At 47.3% G+C, this 18,711-nt stretch overlaps 3 protein-coding genes across 3 annotated transcripts in view; 2 read left to right on the forward strand and 1 right to left on the reverse strand.

The window, feature by feature from the left end:
- Nucleotides 1–602: 602 nt before the first annotated feature.
- GET1 (guided entry of tail-anchored proteins factor 1) lies at nt 603–6,106 on the reverse strand. The gene is made up of 5 exons (XM_066571695.1): nt 5,960–6,106; nt 4,236–4,401; nt 3,618–3,685; nt 2,257–2,371; nt 603–1,613 (listed from the first exon to the last, which is right to left on the reverse strand). Exons 1-5 carry the CDS (start codon nt 6,047–6,049, stop codon nt 1,540–1,542), a joined length of 513 nt encoding a protein of 170 aa, XP_066427792.1. The 5' UTR covers nt 6,050–6,106; the 3' UTR covers nt 603–1,539.
- A 118-nt stretch (nt 6,107–6,224) lies between these two features.
- On the forward strand, nt 6,225–11,058 carry HMGN1 (high mobility group nucleosome binding domain 1). Its single transcript, XM_066545555.1, has 6 exons — nt 6,225–6,367; nt 6,634–6,666; nt 6,770–6,799; nt 6,901–6,951; nt 8,768–8,899; nt 10,165–11,058. The coding sequence occupies exons 1-6, from the start codon at nt 6,353–6,355 to the stop codon at nt 10,210–10,212; spliced, it is 309 nt and encodes a 102-aa protein (XP_066401652.1). The 5' UTR covers nt 6,225–6,352; the 3' UTR covers nt 10,213–11,058.
- A 3,150-nt stretch (nt 11,059–14,208) lies between these two features.
- Nucleotides 14,209–18,711, forward strand: part of BRWD1 (bromodomain and WD repeat domain containing 1) — a 44,213-nt gene continuing 39,710 nt past the window's right edge. Inside the window, exons 1-5 of the mRNA XM_066545556.1 lie at nt 14,209–14,278; nt 14,402–14,460; nt 14,605–14,634; nt 14,816–14,875; nt 17,943–18,093. Coding sequence (XP_066401653.1) covers nt 14,221–14,278; nt 14,402–14,460; nt 14,605–14,634; nt 14,816–14,875; nt 17,943–18,093 — 358 coding nt within the window. The 5' untranslated portion in view covers nt 14,209–14,220. The remainder of the gene's footprint in view (nt 14,279–14,401; nt 14,461–14,604; nt 14,635–14,815; nt 14,876–17,942; nt 18,094–18,711) is intronic.

Genomic DNA, 18,711 nt, shown 5'->3' on the forward strand with positions numbered 1-18,711 from the left:
ATTTGCTCCTACTTTGTTTTCACGAGCATTAGAAACCTCTAAAGCCTCATTCTTTCCCTCTGTTGGAACTTATCAAAGCAGTTTGCCTGGTAACTTCCCCAGCTGACATGCAGAGATGAATGTGCAAGAGCAAAGCATTGTTTTGGAGAAGTCAGGCATAGCCAGTCCCCAAAAAGCCTCTAAAAATCCTTGTTTAAAGTTATGTAAGCAAGGGGGAGGATTGGGGTTTGTTCCTCACACTAATTTATTAAATACTTGCTAAATTCAAGTGAAGTTCAGAAAAATTAGGGGGATTTCTGTTAATTTTTAAAGGCAGTTGCACTTTAAAAAATGTCCAAAATTACACTACAAAAGTTTTTAAAGATCAGAGACATTCAGAGCTGAACCTGTTGCAGTAACATTTCAAATAATTAAAAAAATTATTTAGTTGAGTTGCTTCAAACAATATTTCCTTATGCACAAAGACAGGGGCTGTTGTTTTGGCATGGATTTTGGTAAGTTTGGGGTTTGTTTTGTCATTTTGGGTTTGCTTATTTGGGGTTTTTGTGGGTTGTTTAGGAAAGCTGCAGTTAACATTAAAAAAGAGATGAAAGAACCTAAGATGGGTTGAAAAGCTTTATTTCCTTAATAAAATCACAATTTTACATAACATTCAATCACAATATTTTTTCCTTGATATTTATTTTCATGTAGGCTAAATGCAATTCCTAATATAAAATCCCAATTTTTAAATTAACATTAAAACAAATAAACAAAAATATTTAATCCATATATATATACACACAACACAACCTGACCTTTTGAACAATTTTGGAGGGGTCCTGGCCCCTTCCTTCCCTTCCTGCAGGGAGGAAAAGGCCCTGGAATAGCAGAGGAGTCATTCCTGTGGGAATTCCAGAGTGAGAAGCTCCATCAGCATCCCCCCTGCAGGAACAGCACTGTCTTCTGCTTCACTGAGAGCAGCCTGTGCTTGGCAGCTGAAAAAAACCTCTTGAGAGATAAAAATCTTGACTTAACTCATCTATTTTTATAGGAGAGTTCAAGAATATTCTGATTTCAGGGTAAAAAATCCAAAGGAAATTCTCTTTTGGCCCAAGTCAAGCAAACAACGTCTGCCTGTGCACCCCCCAACATGATCCCACCTCAGGGTGAAGCTTCCACATTTCACAGCAAAGGAACAGCCAAGCTCCCAAATTAATTCCTAAAGCCAGCACATTTCCAATTTAAAACCACAAACCCAACACTTTTAGATGTTGGTGACAACAGGCCATGACAAAACCTTATGGTTCTGCCATGACTAAACCCAAAATGAGGTTTTATAATAACCAGCAGTGCTGTTCTTTCCAAAATGAAAGACAAACTCTGGGAGAAGTGAAACCAAAAGAATCCTAAGGTCTGACAGATATCCAACTGGAGTAACAAGGATTGTCTCAGACCTTGTCTCATGAAAGATAACTGTCCCTTTTTTTTTTTTTTAATTAATTTAAACCAGTGATGATGTAAATGCAGCTGGGGAGTCCATGGCTTGCTGGGATTCCTTCAGCTGAAGGGGTGCAGCATGATGGCTACAACCTTATTGCAGACCACGAGCCAGCAGGTGATTCCCACACCTCCTGCAAAAGAGGGAGAAACCACAATTGAAGTTGTTGGATCAATAACTCTGAGGAACCTGTGCAGCTGCAAACACCTTGGAAGTGTAAAAAATTAAATTCAGAACTCATGGGGCCAACAGGAACAAAAATCTTTGTATACAAAAGGGAGATACAAGAGTTGGGAGGAAAATCAGTGCTGGTTGCAAAAAATTCTGGATTGTCTTGGGAAAAGAGCACCAAATACAGAGCTAAAACCATCTGCTACAGACCCAAGAGAAAATACCTCATTTTAAGGCCTGGCAGAATGCTTTGCTTGAAGCTAAATTCAGGATTTGAGAGATGTAAAAAGTGAATGTCCTCTGAAATTGAAATCAGTTGTTTTGTGAGCACATAGCAATTCATAGCACACCTGTGAAGAAAATTCCCTTTTGGGTGATTTTCTGATTTTCTAATTTAAATCTTGCCCAGGATCTATTCAATACAGAGAAGGGCAATGCTCTGTTTGGGTGGAAATAAAAATGATAAAATTCCACGAGCACTTCAAGAAACCAGAACCACACATGGAAGAGCTGCTGAGAGACTTGAAGCTGTGCTCTGGGAGTCAGGGAAGCAGCTGCAGTTAATCCCTGGATGCTCTGGGGACTGGCCATGTCCCTTTCCTCACCTGCCACTCCTGTAGGGAAGGCCACCAGGCGCTCCAGGGGAGCCAACCACTTGCTTGGAAGCACGGTGACAGGCTCAGAGTAGTACTTCCAGATCAGAGAGATCATCAGGGCAGCCTGGAATGGGAATCCTTTTATTACTTTGGATAATAACACACACCAAATACATTCCCAGTGCTATCTGGAATTGTTTCTTTGTTATCTTCTTCAAAATATTTTTAGATTTTAGATGACCTTAAATTTATACACAGTATTAGGAGGTTGCAGGGGGATCTTTCTTTCAAGATCCTCTTTTCAATCCAGCAGAGTCAAACACAGTCATAGCATTTGTTAAAATTCTGATGACCCTTTTTAACCTGAATTTTTGCCTACAAGGAGTTCAACTCATTTAACAGTCCCCTAAGGAAATCTTCAGGCTGAGCACTGCCATCCTTGTTTAGCAAATTCTTTGGCATCAGTCAGAACTACTCAGACAATCTGATGAGGCACCGTGGGGAAATGTGTGGCAGCTGGAGGTGCAGAACTGCATCCTCAGCAGAAGTGTATTTTGGTTTCAAAGCCAGAATTTACATATAGCAGAACCTTCCTTGATTTGGGGCCATATATTAAAAAAAAACCCCAGTGATTAAAGAGCTAAGACAAACTCCAATCTTGTCCCCTCAAAACCACAAACACAGAGTTGAGATGAAAGTTAAACTCCTTCCATCCTCAACTACCAGAATGTATCATCATTTCCCTTCCAGTTCCAGAAACTCTTTCTGTCTGCCAAGCTCTGTGTCCTTGGAATTACAGAATGGTTTGGGCTGGAAGGAATTTAAAGGTCCTCCAGTGCCACCCCTGCCCTGGCAGGGACACCTCCCACTGTCCCAGGCTGCTCCAGCCCCAGTGTCCAGCCTGGCCTTGGGCACTGCCAGGGATGCAGGGGCAGCCACAGCTGCTCTGGGCACCCTGTGCCAGGGCCTGCCCACCCTCACAGAGAAGAATTTCTTCCTCATGTCTGATCTAAACCTGTAATTTTTCAGTGTGAAGCCATTCCCTGTGTGCTGTCCCTGCATGCCCTGGAAATTGTCTCTCTCCAGCTTTCCTGGGGCTCCTCCAGGCCCTGCAAGGCCACCCTGAGCTCAGCCCAAAGCTTCTCCTGTGCAGGTGAACAATCCCAGCTGTGCCAGCCTTTCCTCCCAGCAGAGCTGCTCCATCCCTCTGCCCATCCTGGAGCCTCCTCTGGGCTCTCTGCAGCAGCTCCAGCTCCTCCCTGGGCTGGAGGAGCCCTGAGTGACCAGATACAGGCCAATAAAGCAAGAGAGAATTGTAACACTACTGAGCATTTGGGTTAAGTTGCATCCATAACAAAATATTGACTTACCTGCAATATGTAGAATACAATATTTATGACCCACTTTATTTTGGCCAATTGGGCAGTTCGTGCTTTCACTGTTAAAGAAAAAGAAAATATTAGTTTCCATTGCTTATAATAATGAATTATAATTACATTAAATTAGTAATTCTTTAATATTTCACTCTTTAAGGCTGGACATTACCCTGTTTAAAAATCTCTTTCCAAATGATTTATAGCTATATTAAAAACACCCTTTTACAGCAAACTGCCAGCTCTGTATCACACTGTAATTTCTACCTTGACTTACTCAAAACAGGATTCAGTGATGGGCAACACTGAGAAAGAATAAAAAATTACACAGTAAAGCCCAGGAAATTCCTGAAAAGACACAGGTAAGATTTTCAAATAGTTTAAAGAGGAAAAAAAAAAAGAAGGAGAGGGAGAGAGAGAAAGAAAAGAGAGAAAAAAAGAGAGGAGAGGAAGAAAGGGAAAGAAAGGGGAGGGGGGAGGAGGGGAGGAAAGGAAAGAGGAAAGAGGGAAGGCAAGTTTGAAGGATAAATACTTAAAGCTGAAAATGCTCTTGGCAGCTTTTCAGAAACAGAACATGTTTTTCCTTGTGGAGCAGGAGCAGCCATGGCACTGTACCGTGGGTTTTGAGCTTGTCTGTCATTTTGTTGATCTTCCTCTCCAGCCGGGCATATCTGGCAAACTCGTCCATCATGCTGATGGTGGCAAGCTCCTGCTTCATGGTCTGGATCTCAGCTCTCATCTGGGACTCCTGCTCTGCATCCTTCTGCAACAGCCTGGATATCTGAGAAGTGAAGGAAATGATCAATTCCTGGTCCAGGATCCCACTGATTTGCTTTAGTGTGTATAAAGTATGATCTCAAAAGCTTGCCATAGAAAAGGCCCTTTCATTGAGGTGCAGGAAATCCAGCAGGCAAGTATTCCAACATTTTCTCCCTTCCTTTTACTTTCCTAATTTCTTTTCTTGAGGCACCACCTGCTTGTCGGTTCATGAACTCTGTTTGCCACAGAAATGCAGGCACAAAAGGACACAAAATCTTTTTCTTGCTGTTCCTTAGAAAATCTTCCAGCTTCCCCAAGACACATGTAATTTATTTCCCCATGGATGCTGTTCAGGCCTGCAGACAGTGAGAGCATTAACACCATCTTCAGCCTCAAACCACAGCAGAAGGCTGAGCAGAGATCTTCAGAGAATCTTAGAATATCCTAAGTTGGAAAGGACCCACAAGGAATTGAGTCCCAGCCCTGTCTCTGCCCAAACCCCCCAAAATCCCCCCCTGGGCATCCCTGTCCAAAGGCTCCTGGAGCTCTGGCAGCCTCGGGGCCGTGCCCATTCCCTGGGCAGTGCCCAGCACCCTCTGGGGGAAGAACCTTTCCCTAAATCCCTCCTGGCCCAGCTGCAGCTGCTCCCTGGGTGCTGTCCCTGTGCCAGAGCAGAGATTGGAGCTGTCCCTCGGGAGGAGCTGCAGATCCCAATCTCAGCCTCCTCCAGACTGAAGGAACCAAATGCCCTCAGCCTCTCCTCAAATGGTTCTTTCATCACTCACCTCTAGCAACACTGAGTTCAGCTTCCCAAACTGCTGACGGTGATTTAGGGTTTAAAGGATTTTTGTCCATTTTTGAACAACGCACACTGATCTCTGTGCCAGTGAAGTTATTTCCACGGCAGAGCAGATCTACAGGGATTTCAGCATCTTTGTACACATGTGAGTTTATCTGGCAGTCACAGAATTTATTTGTCCTCAATTCCATTATCCACGCTTCCACAGGAATGCTTCAGATCAGAACAGGGGCACCCTAATCAGATTATTGAGATTTATTCCTACAATGACTTAACTCCTTAATCTCCGTATCCACTGATCTCCCATCTCAACAATGGGCACGTCCATCTGTTGAAAACACGCAAGACTGAGCAAAGCTGTCCTTCCTACCCCAAAAACTGGGAAGCTGTGGCTGCCCCATCCCTGGAGGAGTTCAGGAGCAGCCAGGACGGGGCTCTGAGCAGCCAAGCCCGCGGGAATGATCCCTGTCCATGGCAGGGGGGTGGGAGCGGATCATCCTTAAGGTTCCTTCCAGCGCAAACCATTCCATGATTCCGCGATGCATCCCAAGGGCCGGAGGCTCAGGAGCACCACTGAACACAGCGGTAACTCATCCCGCAGAAACCGGGGCTACGCTCCAGCACCAGCTTCTCCTCTGCAAGGCCGGCAGCACGACCAGACCCCGCCCGTCCCCGCCGGGGCCCCGGCACCGCTCCCCCCTGTGCTGGGAGAACCCCTTAACGCCCCGCCGGCTCCCTTCCCAGCCATCCTCCCATTTCCCCCACCGGCGCCATCACTCACGAGGGAGGAGCAGGAGGGCAGCAGGATTTTGAGCGCGTTGCAGAGGAACACGGCGCTGAGCACCAGCAGCCAGGCGCCGCTCTCCGCCATGGGCCCCGCACCGCCGCCGCCTCACAGCGCCGGCCTGAGGGCAGGCGGGGTCGCGCGCGCGGGGCACGTGACGCGGGCGGGCCAATGGGGAGGCGGTGCGCTCGGGCGGGGCGGGGCGCGCGCCGATCCGGCTGGATCCTGTTGCGGCGCCGCTGGCACTGCTGGGATGGGGAGGGGGGCGGCGGCTCCGCTGCGCAGCCGGGCTGGGGCGCGCAGGCGGCCGCAGCAGCAGCGCTCGCTCGCAGCAGCAGCCGCGCCACACGAGCAGCCGCAGCCGCGGGGGTCGCGGCCCGGAGCGTCGAGATGCCCAAGAGGAAGGTGAAGGCGGGCGGCAGCGAGCGGAGCCGCCGGGAGGGGACGGCCGGGGGCGCGTGGGGAGCGGGCTCGGCGGGAAGCGGCCGCGCCGCGGGCTCCGGTTCAGCGGGCGGTACCGGGGGCCGGCGCCTTCCCCTTGTGCCGGGAGGGGGGCAGGGCGTGGGGGAGGGAGGCTCGGGGGGACTCGGCGGGACTCGCGGTCCGGGAAGGAGCGGGCGGGGGCCGGGGCCGGTGCCGCCCCGCTCGCTGACGCGCTCGGTGTGTTGCAGGTGACGGTGGCGGACGGGGACGCCCCTGAGGAGGTAAGGAGCGAGCAGGGCGGTGGGGCAGGCGGGGCTGCCCGGCCCGCCCGCCCCTCACGCCCTTCTCTTTCTGTCCCTGTGTCCGTCCGTGTGTCCCCCGCAGCCCAAGCGGCGATCGGCGCGGCTCTCCGCGGTAAGTGCCGAGCGGCGGGGCCCTGCGGGATGGGCGGGAGGCCGTGCCCGGGACGGGTCCCCGAGGGCTGGATCCACGCCTGACTTATTCTCTCTCCTCAGAAACCCGCGCCTGCCAAAGCAGAGCCGAAACCTAAAAAGTTACCGGCGAAGGTGAGAGTGAATTGGAAAAGGGAAGGGAGAGGAGGTGGTGCCTGGGGGTATCCCGCGTGGTGTCCTCGGTGCATCGTGCTGGAATGGTTTTATTCCTTGTGGGAACTTGGCTGAAGTGTTGTTTTGATGTGCTTTTGCCAGTATTTACAGGTACATTCCACCACCGTGGCTGTAGAGCCTTGTTAAGCTCCAGGCATTGCACGGAAGTGTGGGCACGGATCCATGCGTGTTACATTGTGGGTTGGTATTGGGTGGAACTTACCTGACTGTCACAGCGACTGTGTTAGGACATCAGGAGGAATTTCTTCACAGGAAGGCTGGGCAGGCATTGGAAAAGCTGCCCAGGGAGGGGGTGAAGTCACCATCCCTGGAGGTGTCCAAGGGTAGGCCGGGATGTTGTTTGCTCTGCTCTGGTTAACAGGGTGGTGCTCAGTTAAAGTTGGAGTATCTTGGAGGACTTTTCCAAACGGAATGATTCTGTGCATAGCGTTGTATTTCCTCTGTGGAACAAGAGGGGATAAAACACACCTACTGATGTTTTCAAGCAGCGTGTTAGGACAGGGAAAAAATTGTATTAGACACTCAAAAACCTCATGAACTTCCATTCACGTGGTCAAGCTTTCAGGCGTTTGTGTGTAAGAAAGTGGCTTTGTATGATCTTTGAATTTTTCAGCACAGCTTTCACAGTGAAAATAAGCGAGGTGTAAAATTCTTTGCTTTTTGGGAGAATTAAAAAAGGCTTTGTGTCTTTTGTCTTGCTGCTGTTTGTGTTGTTAAGTGTTCCTTTGTCATCTTAAGCTTTTCTTAGTGATGTGTTGATTAAAAGCTTTGGGGTGACCTCATCGTGACCTTTCAGTACCTGGAGGGAGTTGGTAAGAAAGATGAGGAGAGACAATTTCCAAGGGCTGGAGTGACAGGGAATGGCTTCAAACTGCCAAAGGGCAGGGCTGGATGGGATATTGGGCAGGAATTGCTCCCTGTGAGGGTGGGCAGGGGCTGGGATGGAATTCCCAGAGCAGCTCTGGCTGCCCCTGGATCCCTGGCAGTGCCCAAGGCCAGGTTGGACACTGGGGCTTGGAGGTGTTGGGGATTGGATGAGATGATCTTTAAGATCCCTTCTCAGCCCAAACTTTTCTGTGATTGTCTAATTTCAGATAAACTCATCATCTTTGCAGACTTCCTGATGTTTTCATTGCATTAATCCTCTTGAGCAGTAACTGATGAGGAACCCACCTTCATTCTGGTGGTTTGAGTGTCAGTGTGTTCCCACTCTCAGGGCTGTAAGCCCAAAGAATTTGGGGAAGCTTTCCAATGCTACTGAGTTATAATTAATTTCCTTTTTGTTTGCAGTGTCTGTGATGCATCTGCACTTACTGCTGCTCATTGATGTTGACTGACATGTGTGATACAGATTTTCTGCTTATAGCTACTTCAAGCTATTAATTAACAGTCAAAGCTTTTTTATTTGATTCATCAAAAAACCACCCTTTTTTGCATCAACTTCGTCAGTTTTTAAAACTTTCCTCTGTTTTTAAAACAATCCTCAGTATTTTTTTCTACTTGTGAGAAGTTAGCTCATTATGGAGTTACTTAGTGGGCTTTTAAAATAAATATTAATGAAGAAAAATATATTTTGGCATTTGAGATATAGAAGTCAGTGTGTTGCAATTATATAATTCTGAAATATTTTATAAGTGGGTGATCAGGAGCTGTTGGTAGCTTAGCAAATCTATCTTTGTTTTGTGGTTTTTATTGTTTTCAAGGTTTACCTGGAAGGTCATAACAATTGACTTACTGGAAATGTATTTCATTGTAGGATAAATCTGAGGATAAGAAAGCTCCATCAAAGGGGAAGAAGGGGCCTAAAGGAAAACAGACAGAAGAGACAAACCAAGAGCAGACAAAGGACAACCTGCCTGCAGAGAATGGGGAAGCTAAAACTGAGGAGGTGAAGTGTGGAGGGCTGGGTTTGGGTTTTGCTGTTATTGAGAAATTGGGGTGTTGGGTTTTTTTTTTTTTTTTGCTACAAAATTTTCTTGACAAATGAAATATTCTTTTTCTTGGGTCTGGAAAGAGTCTTGAGTGAAAACCCAGAGTTGCAAAGTTGAGGTGCCGTTGACAGACCCTGCTGGGAGAAGGGACAGGTTGGTGCAGGGACAAAGTACAACAATTGAGTTGTTGCTGTGCCAGGTGAGTCTTGCTGCACCACAGTGCCAGAGTGGCTGAACTTTTTGGAGAGTCGTGGCTCAGGTCACTTGGAGCATCCTCCACTCTGCACTACACTCCTGCAATGCAGACATAGTTACAAATTTACACCCAGATCTGCAGGGATGAAACACAAGTGAGGGAATAATGGGCCTGGGGTTGGTGTCAGGTTTCTGTGACAAACATTTTCAGGAGTTCAGTGGAGTATTTTGGTTTTTTATTTTGGTTTGGTTTTGGTTCAGTGGAATATTTTGGTTTTTATTTGGGAAGGCACAGGACGGTACTTCAGTGAGCAGGAGGATTTACTCTGGGATAACAGTTTGTCATTTGCAAGCTTCCAGTGTGAAAAAGTTGTGCTCTAACTAAAGAGTTCTTCAGCTGAGTCAATTTTTGGCATTATTGCAGTCTTTTAATTTGTGCTTGTAAAGTGTCAGCAGTGGAACCAAATTTGGCAGCATTCCCACCTGGGGTCCCTTTAGTTCACTTGTGCAGAGATTATGTAAATTTACAAGGAATGGATGATGATTGGTCACACCGCCCAAAATTCCAGGTGTAATTTTATACCAAAGTCCAGAAGAGGCAGAGTCTGTCCTGTGGGATGTTATTGTTTGCTAAGAATTCAAACAGGGTTAAGATTTGAAGAATATTTGAAGTGTGGCACTGAAATTTAAAGTCATCAAGTGTTATCTCATGGATTTTCTAAACACCTGATAGGTATTGTGTAAAAGCTGAAGTTTTTTCTGTCATGAAGGCAGTAATGCAATTAAAATTAAAATGCTTTGCAGTGTGTGTTTAGTAACAAATCAACATCCTGAAATCCATCCTGGGGATTCCAAAAAGCCTTTTTGTGAAGCTTGGTTTAGCAGGTCATGATCCAAGAGAAATCTGCAAGAACAAGTCAGGGTTATTCTGTGCAGGGTTTAATGTGCATTAAAACCACTCCAAACTAATCAGAGCCACTAAAAACTTCCTGCACTGAATTGTTCTGGTTTTTTTTCCCCTTTTCAGACCCCAGCACCTGATGCAGCTGCAGAGAAAGAAGTGAAGTCTGAGTGACACCTGCTCCCACATCTGGAACTGGTGGTCCTTAAACCGTTCTTCTTGTACAATTCAGAGGAATATTTTTATCAACTATTTTGTAAATGCAAGTTTTTTAGTAGTTCTAGAAAACACATTTTTAAAAAGGAGAGAATCCCAACTCAACCCATTTTTTTACATATTTAGATAAGTGTAAATGCTTTTTTTAAGTGGTAAAATCATGTACTGGTTGTCTGTTTTCTATGAAACCAGAAATTAACAGTGTGTTAATTAAGCAGAGGGCATTGAGGCCTTGATTAAGCCTCACGTTCCACAGACTCCAAGGGACAGTTTTCTATCCTATAAAATGAAGCATAACACAGATCAGACTTTGGAATTCATAATGATGTGTTGAGAATGTCTTAACATTTTAGTTATTTATCTTTCTCTATGGTTGTACCATCAGTAGAATTGCTTATCTAATAAAACTGCTCCCTAGTGCTGGATTCCTTGCTGAGTGATGTATATCAGTGACAAAGTTATTTTTGGTAGTTGCAGCTTTATTTTTTTCCAACAACTTTGTAGCTGTGATGCAAAAGATTGGAAACTTTGATTTTATATCTTTAAATACTGTCTTAAGTAAAAGTTTCTGCTTGGCAGATGGAACTTGTTATGTCAATATTTGAGATACTGGAACTTCACATCTAGTTTTCAAGGACAGCTTGTCTACAAAGATTGAGTGAAAAATATTTGAAATAGTGCTAGAAAAAAAAAACAATTAGTTTTTAGATTAAAAAAAGCTGTGTGAATAAAAACAATTGTAAAATTGTTGATAGTGTTTGTGATCACCAAACAAAAGCCAAATAAATCTTGATTATGAAAGGATGTTTCCATAGCTCCTGTATTGACTGTGAACTCATAATCTGAGTGCTGTGGTTTGGGTTTGTAACTGTGTCCTTCAGAGTGTTAAAGTTGTACTTTTCAAGAGATGGGTGGCAGTTCAGGGACTGCAGAATTGCAGTGTTGGTCTAAACTTGCAGTTTGAAAGCTGAGAGCTTTGTGCTGCTGCTGTTTGCTTTTAAAAAAGTCAATAATGAGTGAGTGTCAGATGCCAGCCAGACAACTGCCACCTTGTCCTGGGAGGAGCCAAGCTCAAACACTAACACTTTGTTCTTTGTTGGTTTTTTTTTTCCTCTTACCCCAGAATTTGTTTATGCTCCTAAGTAACACCTGCAAGCCCAGTACCTGCTTCCTGTACATTTTTAGTGCCTTTTTCAAATTGTTGCAGTTATTTCTAAAAAAAGCCACTTCAGTTTCACCTCTGATTTGCTTTCTTAATCAATATTCTCATTTCAAGAAGATTTTACCATTTTTACCATTCAATACTTTAGCAATCTTTAACTTTTTTATAGGAAGCCTCCCAGCCTTAGAGCACAACCTGCTCCTGTTCCATTCCTCACAGAGCACACCTGGCTTTGGCTTCAAGTTCTTGGATATTTCAAAATTGGAAATTGATGCCACTTTTCTAACTCACTTCCCCCAACCATCCCCCTCATATTTGTTGGTTTAATTTAATAGTAACAAGATCTAGCTCTATGATATTATTTACTCTCTGGTTTTGGCAAGCTCAACCCACCAGTTAAATAAATAATAAACTTGCAGGTAAATCCCCTAAAATAACCACTCATCCCTGCTTTTACACAGTGTCTTTTTATGTGTTTTGGGTCTCTGGTGCTGTGATCCTGTGCACTTTCAGCATGTCCCTCACATCTATCACCCACTGCTTAATTTATTGTAACTTCTCAATATTACTCTGTCCTGTGTGATACCAGATTTATTTGCTCTTCAGCTAAGGACTGGAGTGAGAGCTGATGCAGATTTGAATCCAGTGGAGCACAATCTGATCCAAAATACAACAGCAGGAGAACAAAAAACAAAACTTATTTCTTGGAACATACTCTGTTGTCTTTGTATATTACTAGTAATTGTTTGGGTTAAGTGAATGAGACATAAAAGTAATTTACTTCAAGGTTCTAAAAATGCATTTTAAGGTACTAAAGGTGGGGAATGAAATAGGCCAAGACCTTGGATTTAAAATGTAACACGAGTGCAGCCATTGCTGTTTTTATCAGCATTCATACTGGGTATGGCTGGGAAACAGCTGTGGGAAAGAAAGAAGATAAAGGATGGTTTGGGTTGGAAGGGACCTGAAAGCCCATCCAGTGCCACCCCTGCCATGGCAGGGACACTTCCCACTGTCCCAGGCTGCTCCAGCCCCAGTGTCCAACCTGGCCTTGGGCACTGCCAGGGATCCAGGGACAGCCCCAGCTGCTCTGGGCACCCTGTGCCAGGGCCTGCCCACCCTCACAAAGAATTTCTTCCTGATATCTGATCTGAACCTGTAATTTTTCAGTGTGAAGCCATTCCCTGTGTGCTGTCCCTGCATGCCCTGGAAATTGTCTCTCTCCAGCTTTCCTGGGGCTCCTGCAGGCCCTGCAAGGCCACCCTGAGCTCAGCCCAAAGCTTCTCCTGTGCAGGTGAACAATCCCAGCTGTGCCAGCCTTTCCTCCCAGCAGAGCTGCTCCATCCCTCTGCCCATCCTGGAGCCTCCTCACAGCTCGATGTCCTGGCTCCCAAAATCCTGCCTCCAGGAGCCAGGCTCGAGGTGGCACAGGCATGGGGGCAGAGCTGCCTTTTTTTGGCTCAGTGATGCCAGGGGAGCAGAGCTGTGGTGTTGGAAATGCCCCTCTCCAAGCTGGTGTTTGGGGATGCCCAGGTGCCCAGAGCCCGCAAGGGGGTCTGCTGTCACAGCAGAGGCTGGGCCAGCCCTAAACTCTGACAAGGACACAGCATTGATGCTCCCAAATCCCTGCAGGCATGGCACACACTGGGCACCACGCGGCGCAGTGCACTTTGAATCACATTATCACGAAATCATTTAGCTTTGGAAACACCTCTGAGATCATCGAGTCCAACCTTTGACTGATCAACCCTTTGTCAACGCCCCACTTCCAGTCGTTCCTTGAACTCCTCCAGGAATGGGGACTTCAGCACCTCCCTGGGCAGCGCATTCCAATGTTTAATCACACTTTCAGCGAAAAAATTCTCCCCGTGTCCCACCTGAGCCTGCCCTGGCCCAGCCTGAGGCCGTTCCCTCTGCTCCTGTCCCTGTTCCCTGGGAGCAGAGCCCGACCCCCCCGGCTGTGCCCTCCTGGCAGGGACTTGTGCAGAGCCACAAGGGCCCCTGAGCCTCCTTTGCTCCAGCCTCAGCCCCTGCCCAGCTCCCTCAGGGATTCTCCAGCCCCTGCCCAGCTCCGTTCCCTTCTGTGGATAAGCTGCAACCCCTCGATATCCTCACAGTGAGGAGCCCAGAGCCGGACACGGCACTCGAGGCAAAGGCCCTGGCCTGGCGGCACACGGCGTCCGCTCCGTCACTGCATCGCCCCCATGAACCGGCTCTCGGTGCCTCGCCGCGGGTCCCGGGAGGGCTGTCCCGGGCTAGGAAGGCCGAAACAGCGGCGGTAGCACCGCCGTTCCCGGGGCCGAACTGAGCAGCGCCGCGGCCGCCACCGCCGCCTCTCCCCCGCCACCCCTCAGCGCTGCCGCCTCGCCGCGCTCAGCCCCGCCCCCGGTGCGCGTCACCGCCGCCTTCCTCGCGCGATCCTTCCGCGCCTCCTCCTCCCCTTCTCCTCACCCGCCGCCTTCCCCACCATCCCCCCCGCCACCCACCCCGCTTCCCTTCGTGTATATTCCCCGCGGCCACACTCCTTCACCACTGTTCCCTCGGCGCGCTCGAAGCGCCCGGTACTTCGGGAACTATTTTACGCCGCCCCCCCGCGGGCGCTCCTGGCGGAGGTGTCGACGGCGGCTCCGTGGCGGGTGGTGCGGCGGCGATGGCGGCGGCGCCGCCGCCGAGGCTGCGCTGAGGGGGGAGAGGGAGGGAGGGAGCGCTGAGGGGAGCGGGGGGAGCGGCCGTGAGGGGAGGGAGGGAGGAGGGGAGGCGCTGACAGCGCCGTGCCGAGCCGGGCCCGCCGCCCTCAGCCCGCCATGGCCGAGCCTGCGGCCTCTTCCAGCTCCGGCGCGTCGCTGCCGCTCATTGAATCAGGTAACACCGCGGGCCGGGGTGAGGAGGTGCCGCCGGTGCCGCCATCTTCCTGCCCCCCCCCTAAGGATGGGTCACGGCCGCCCCCCGGCTCATCCCCCGTGTCTCTTGCCGTGTCTCTTACAGAGCTTTACTTCCTCATCGCCCGGTTCCTGAGCACCGGGCCCTGCCGGAGAGCGCTGAAGGTGAGTGCGGGGCTCACCGGGCGCGGGCACCCCGCGCTCCCCGCTGAGGGCCGGGGGGAGGTGGGAGCAGCCGCGCCCCCCGCTCTGGGGGAGCCGGATCGTGCCTTGTCCCTGACTTTGTGTTTTTCCCCTTTCCCTCTGCAGGTGCTGGTGCAGGAGCTGGAGCAGCACCAGGTCTGTGTGGGCTCTGATGAAATCTTGCTGTAGTCAAAAGTTTCCTTTGCAAGTCATTCAAGTTTCTGCCGCTGTCTCAACTTTTCCCCCCCTCGACACACATTGTTTTGGATGTGGTCTGTAATCCCTCCTTTCCCCTTTAACCGCTCACGGTTTTTCTGTTTGTTTTTCCTTTATTTAGTTGCTTCCCAAAAGGTTGGATTGGCAAGGAAATGAGCATTATAGGAGTTATGAAGAATTGGTGAGACTTTTCTCTTTAAAAAAACCCCTTTTATTTACGGTGATGACATTGATGTTAGACCCCCTCTACCTTTAAGAGCAGGCCCAAATCTTCACCTTCCTGTACCATCCTGCCTGTGAACACTGGAATTACTTTAGAAAGGGCCTTTAATTTCTTTACATCAGACTAACAAAAACACAAGCGGTGGTTTAAATTGAGGATATTGTTTACATAGCAGAGGTGGAGCTTGGCGTTGTGCAGTGGTACATGCCACTGCCTACATGCAGGCAGGAGCCAATCTCCAGCGAGGTTTCATTTCGGAGTTTCAGGGACCAGGTTGTGAGGCACGTTGTGATTTGTCGGTATTTATTTTCTGGTTGGTTTCTTTCAGCCCCCTCCAACAGATTAGGAAATGAAATCGCTGTTCAGAAACCGAGGGTTGGCACTTTGTGGTGACTGTGAATGTGCTCACATCGCTGGCTCCTCGCTGGTCATGGTTGTTTCTAAAGTGCTGCAAAGATGGGGATGATCTCTCCACAAAATTTACTTTCTTCCCTTCCTCGACTGGTGTGGTGTGTTCTGAATTGTTTCTTACAGAAGGCAGAGCTGTGTTTTGGGACTTAATTTTGCTGCTTCTTAAGTGGCAGAGAGTTTGAATGCCAGTGGGTGATGGCCTAGTAGTGCCTGCCCTGCCCTGTGTGGTTTTTGTCCTGCTTTATTTTATTTGATAGTGTTTTCTTTAAAGAGTTGTTTGTCCTTGCGTTTTCCCACCTAAGGCTCAGGCATTTCGGGTTAATTGACTGATTGTTGCTGTGAACTCCCTCTTGTGAAGCACTTAAAGATCTCAGGATCACATTTGCATAGAGAAGGAATGAAGTGTTGTTTAAAACACTTTCTTAATTATGTGAGCATTGCTTGAAATGATAATTGTGATTCCATTTCTTATATTTGTCGTTGTGGTCAGTTGAGCAAGGAAGGTTTTAGATCAGTTTTTTTAAGTCACTAAGAAGCCTGGCCTTGCTAAACAGGAATATTTTCAAGCTCTGACTTGAATTTAGGCAAGATGAAAGTAGGATTAAGCTTAGAAAGAATTGTTGGGAGGTTTTTTTTTGTTGCTTCATTGTTGATTTCTTACCCCATTTCTTCTGGTAAAAAGCAGGGTGTTGGGAGATCCCATGTGTGTGTTTTTCTGATTTCAGGGCTGCTTTTAAACTGTGATTATTCTGCATATACAAGTGTCAAACTAATTCTTTAACATGTGCTGCTTCTACTTCTTTCTTCCTGCACAATTTAAAGGAAATCTCTGCTCAGGGCAGTAGTGTTTCAGAACATCTAAATTCATCTTCTCAGAGTTTTAGTTCCTGTTTTTTGAGGGGCTCTGGGAACCTCTTGTCCCCTTGGTCTCACTCTGAATTTGCAGGGACCACAGACAAATCAGTCATGTGGTGTAATTATTTCTATTCCACTTTGCTCAGCATGGAATTGCAAATCTTTAAAAGAAACTGTTCCTTCCAAAATCTCAGCAAAACTACTTCAAAAAGAAAGGGATTGCAAGGTTTTGTGTGCAAGGGCTGCATTTAGAAAATCTGTTAGAAAATATACTTCTTGCTGATGGCATGCAAACAAAAAGGGTTTTGGTGTTTGGCAGAAAGCAGGCTGACCTTTCTGTCCTGGGTCTGGTGGCTGGTACTGCTCTGTACCAATTCCAGAGTCAAAATTGATAAGGAAATTCTGTCAAACTGCATTTTGTAGTCTTTGGGCCACCAGAATGTTTCTTATAATCAACCTTAAGCATCTGATGGGCTGATTTGCTTGGGCAGATTTGCCTGTGGGGTAGTGGGAACTATTTTAGTGATGTTATCTCCTCCCACCCTGCCAGCAGCACAACCTGTGCCCCACAAGCTTTACACCTGGATTTTATTATTAAAAGCAAGTGCAAGGCTGTGACTTAAATTGTACTTTCTGAATGCTCTGTGTGCATTTGGCCAACTTTCTGGCAGTGTGTGGTATTTTATTTTTATTTTAATTCCCACTGTTGTGTGAGCAGAGCAGCCCTGTTGGGACACTTTGCTCATCCCAGCTCAGCCCTTCAAGGGAGCAGCATCAGCAGCACCAGCTCGTTCTGCCTGTGTTCTCAGGCACCTGGGCAGGAGGCCACATTCCTGAGCTGGTGTGGCCTCTCCTGCCGGGATTGCCTGGGAATTCTGGGGCTGCTGCTGGGGCTGACTGGTTTCTTCATGGCCAGGTCACACTGCAGGAAGTGTGGGGCTGTCAATCCCAGCTGCTTCACACCTCCCCAACGCTTGAATTTATGATTCTGATGGTTTCTCTACTCAAAGCTGTTTAAACTCTTCCTTTGTGTCTTTAACTTCTGCATTATTGTGGTTGTCTCAATAAGAATAAGGATTTTTTAGATTGAACTCCTAGAAAGAAAAGGGGGAAAAATCATCAAAACCAGCACACATCTGTTCTTGTCTGAGACATCTGAGTGTGTGTGGGGGTGTGGTTTTTTTTTAGGTTGCTTGATGCAGATAGTGTGGGATCATTCCTGAATGTAGGGAGGAATGGTTTGATCCTTTGGTTTAAGGAAGTAGGGCAGGCTTAGGTTTTGTGGTACTGGTTCTTCAAGGAAACTGTTTCCAGAGAGATTGTACTCAAACCTGCTGGTTTGCAGTTCACTGAACAACTACCAGGAGTAGCTGCATAAATTCTTGGGCTTGATTGCAACCACATTCTGCATGATCTTCAGTTCTGAGGGTTTGTATTTAATTTCTTGTTTTTAGTACAAATCACAGGGTGAATTGGGGAAGGACACTCAGTGTAGGGTGCCACAGGGGTGATTCCTGCAAGCTTCAAGTAATAAAATACTGATGTGCAGGAGTCACTTTACTCCAGTTATTTTTATTACAGCTCTCCCTTGCTTGCAGAGTACCCACTGAATTTACTAGATCAGAGCTTAACAGAATTGATTTTTCTCTGTAAGTTGAACTTTAAAAAAATTATCAAATATACCTGTGCATATTGATGCTTTTAGATCCATCTGTTCTGGGTGTACCAACCTAATTTTTAAACTTTGAATTTCTGTCAGGTGCTGTCCAACAAACATGTGGCTCCTGATCATTTATTACAAATTTGCAAACGTATTGGCCCTATCCTGGATAAGGAGATCCCACCCAGCATTTCCAGAGTCAATTCCTTACTTGGGGCGGGGAGACAGTCCTTGCTACGGACAGCAAAAGGTAGGATCTGTTCTCTGTTTGAAGTGGGGCTGATTCTTTGGCATTGGACAGATTTAGGATTTGGGGAAGAGTGTGAGAAAGGCACAAGTGACACTTTGGAAGTGAAGTCCCAGAAAATCCCAGAATGGTTTGGGTTGGAAGGGACCTTAAATCTCATCCCAATCCACCCCCTGCCATGGCAGGGACACCTCCCACTGTCCCAGGCTGCTCCAGCCCCAGTGTCCAACCTGGCCTTGGGCACTGCCAGGGATCCAGGGGCAGCCCCAGCTGCCCTGGGAATTCCTTCCCCACCCTCACAGGGAAAAAATTCTTCCTAACATCCCATCTAAACTTGTCCTACTTCCCCCTTGTCCTTTCACTCCAAGCCTTTGTGAAAAATTCCTCTCCAGCTTTCTTGTAAATCCCCTTTAGTTACTGAAAGGTTCTTGAGATCATCTTATGAAATAACTTCCTATTATTAACTGCTCATTACATTCCTGTATAAATATTCAGGAAAACGTTAAAAATCAGTTGGAATTTTAGTTTTGTGTCACGTGAACTACAGGGGTACCATCATTTAGGAGTAATTTCAAAGTTTGGTAATTTCAAAGTTTGGTAATATGAAATAACTTCCTATTA

Source organism: Molothrus aeneus, chromosome 2 (genome assembly GCF_037042795.1).
Source record: "Molothrus aeneus isolate 106 chromosome 2, BPBGC_Maene_1.0, whole genome shotgun sequence".
Lineage (NCBI taxonomy): Eukaryota > Metazoa > Chordata > Aves > Passeriformes > Icteridae > Molothrus > Molothrus aeneus.

Bases quoted from the DNA above. Each gene is read 5' to 3' on its own strand.
- GET1 (XM_066571695.1), bottom strand. From the start codon at position 6,049: ATGGCGGAGAGCGGCGCCTGGCTGCTGGTGCTCAGCGCCGTGTTCCTC. The intron at 4,402-5,959 runs GTGAGTGATGGC...TTCACTTCTCAG, and splicing joins TGCCCTCCTGCTCCTCCCTC to ATATCCAGGCTGTTGCAGAA. The intron at 3,686-4,235 runs GTACAGTGCCAT...TTTCTTTAACAG, and splicing joins AGACAAGCTCAAAACCCACG to TGAAAGCACGAACTGCCCAA.
- HMGN1 (XM_066545555.1), top strand. The intron at 6,667-6,769 runs GTAAGGAGCGAG...TGTCCCCCGCAG, and splicing joins ACGGGGACGCCCCTGAGGAG to CCCAAGCGGCGATCGGCGCG. The intron at 6,952-8,767 runs GTGAGAGTGAAT...ATTTCATTGTAG, and splicing joins CTAAAAAGTTACCGGCGAAG to GATAAATCTGAGGATAAGAA.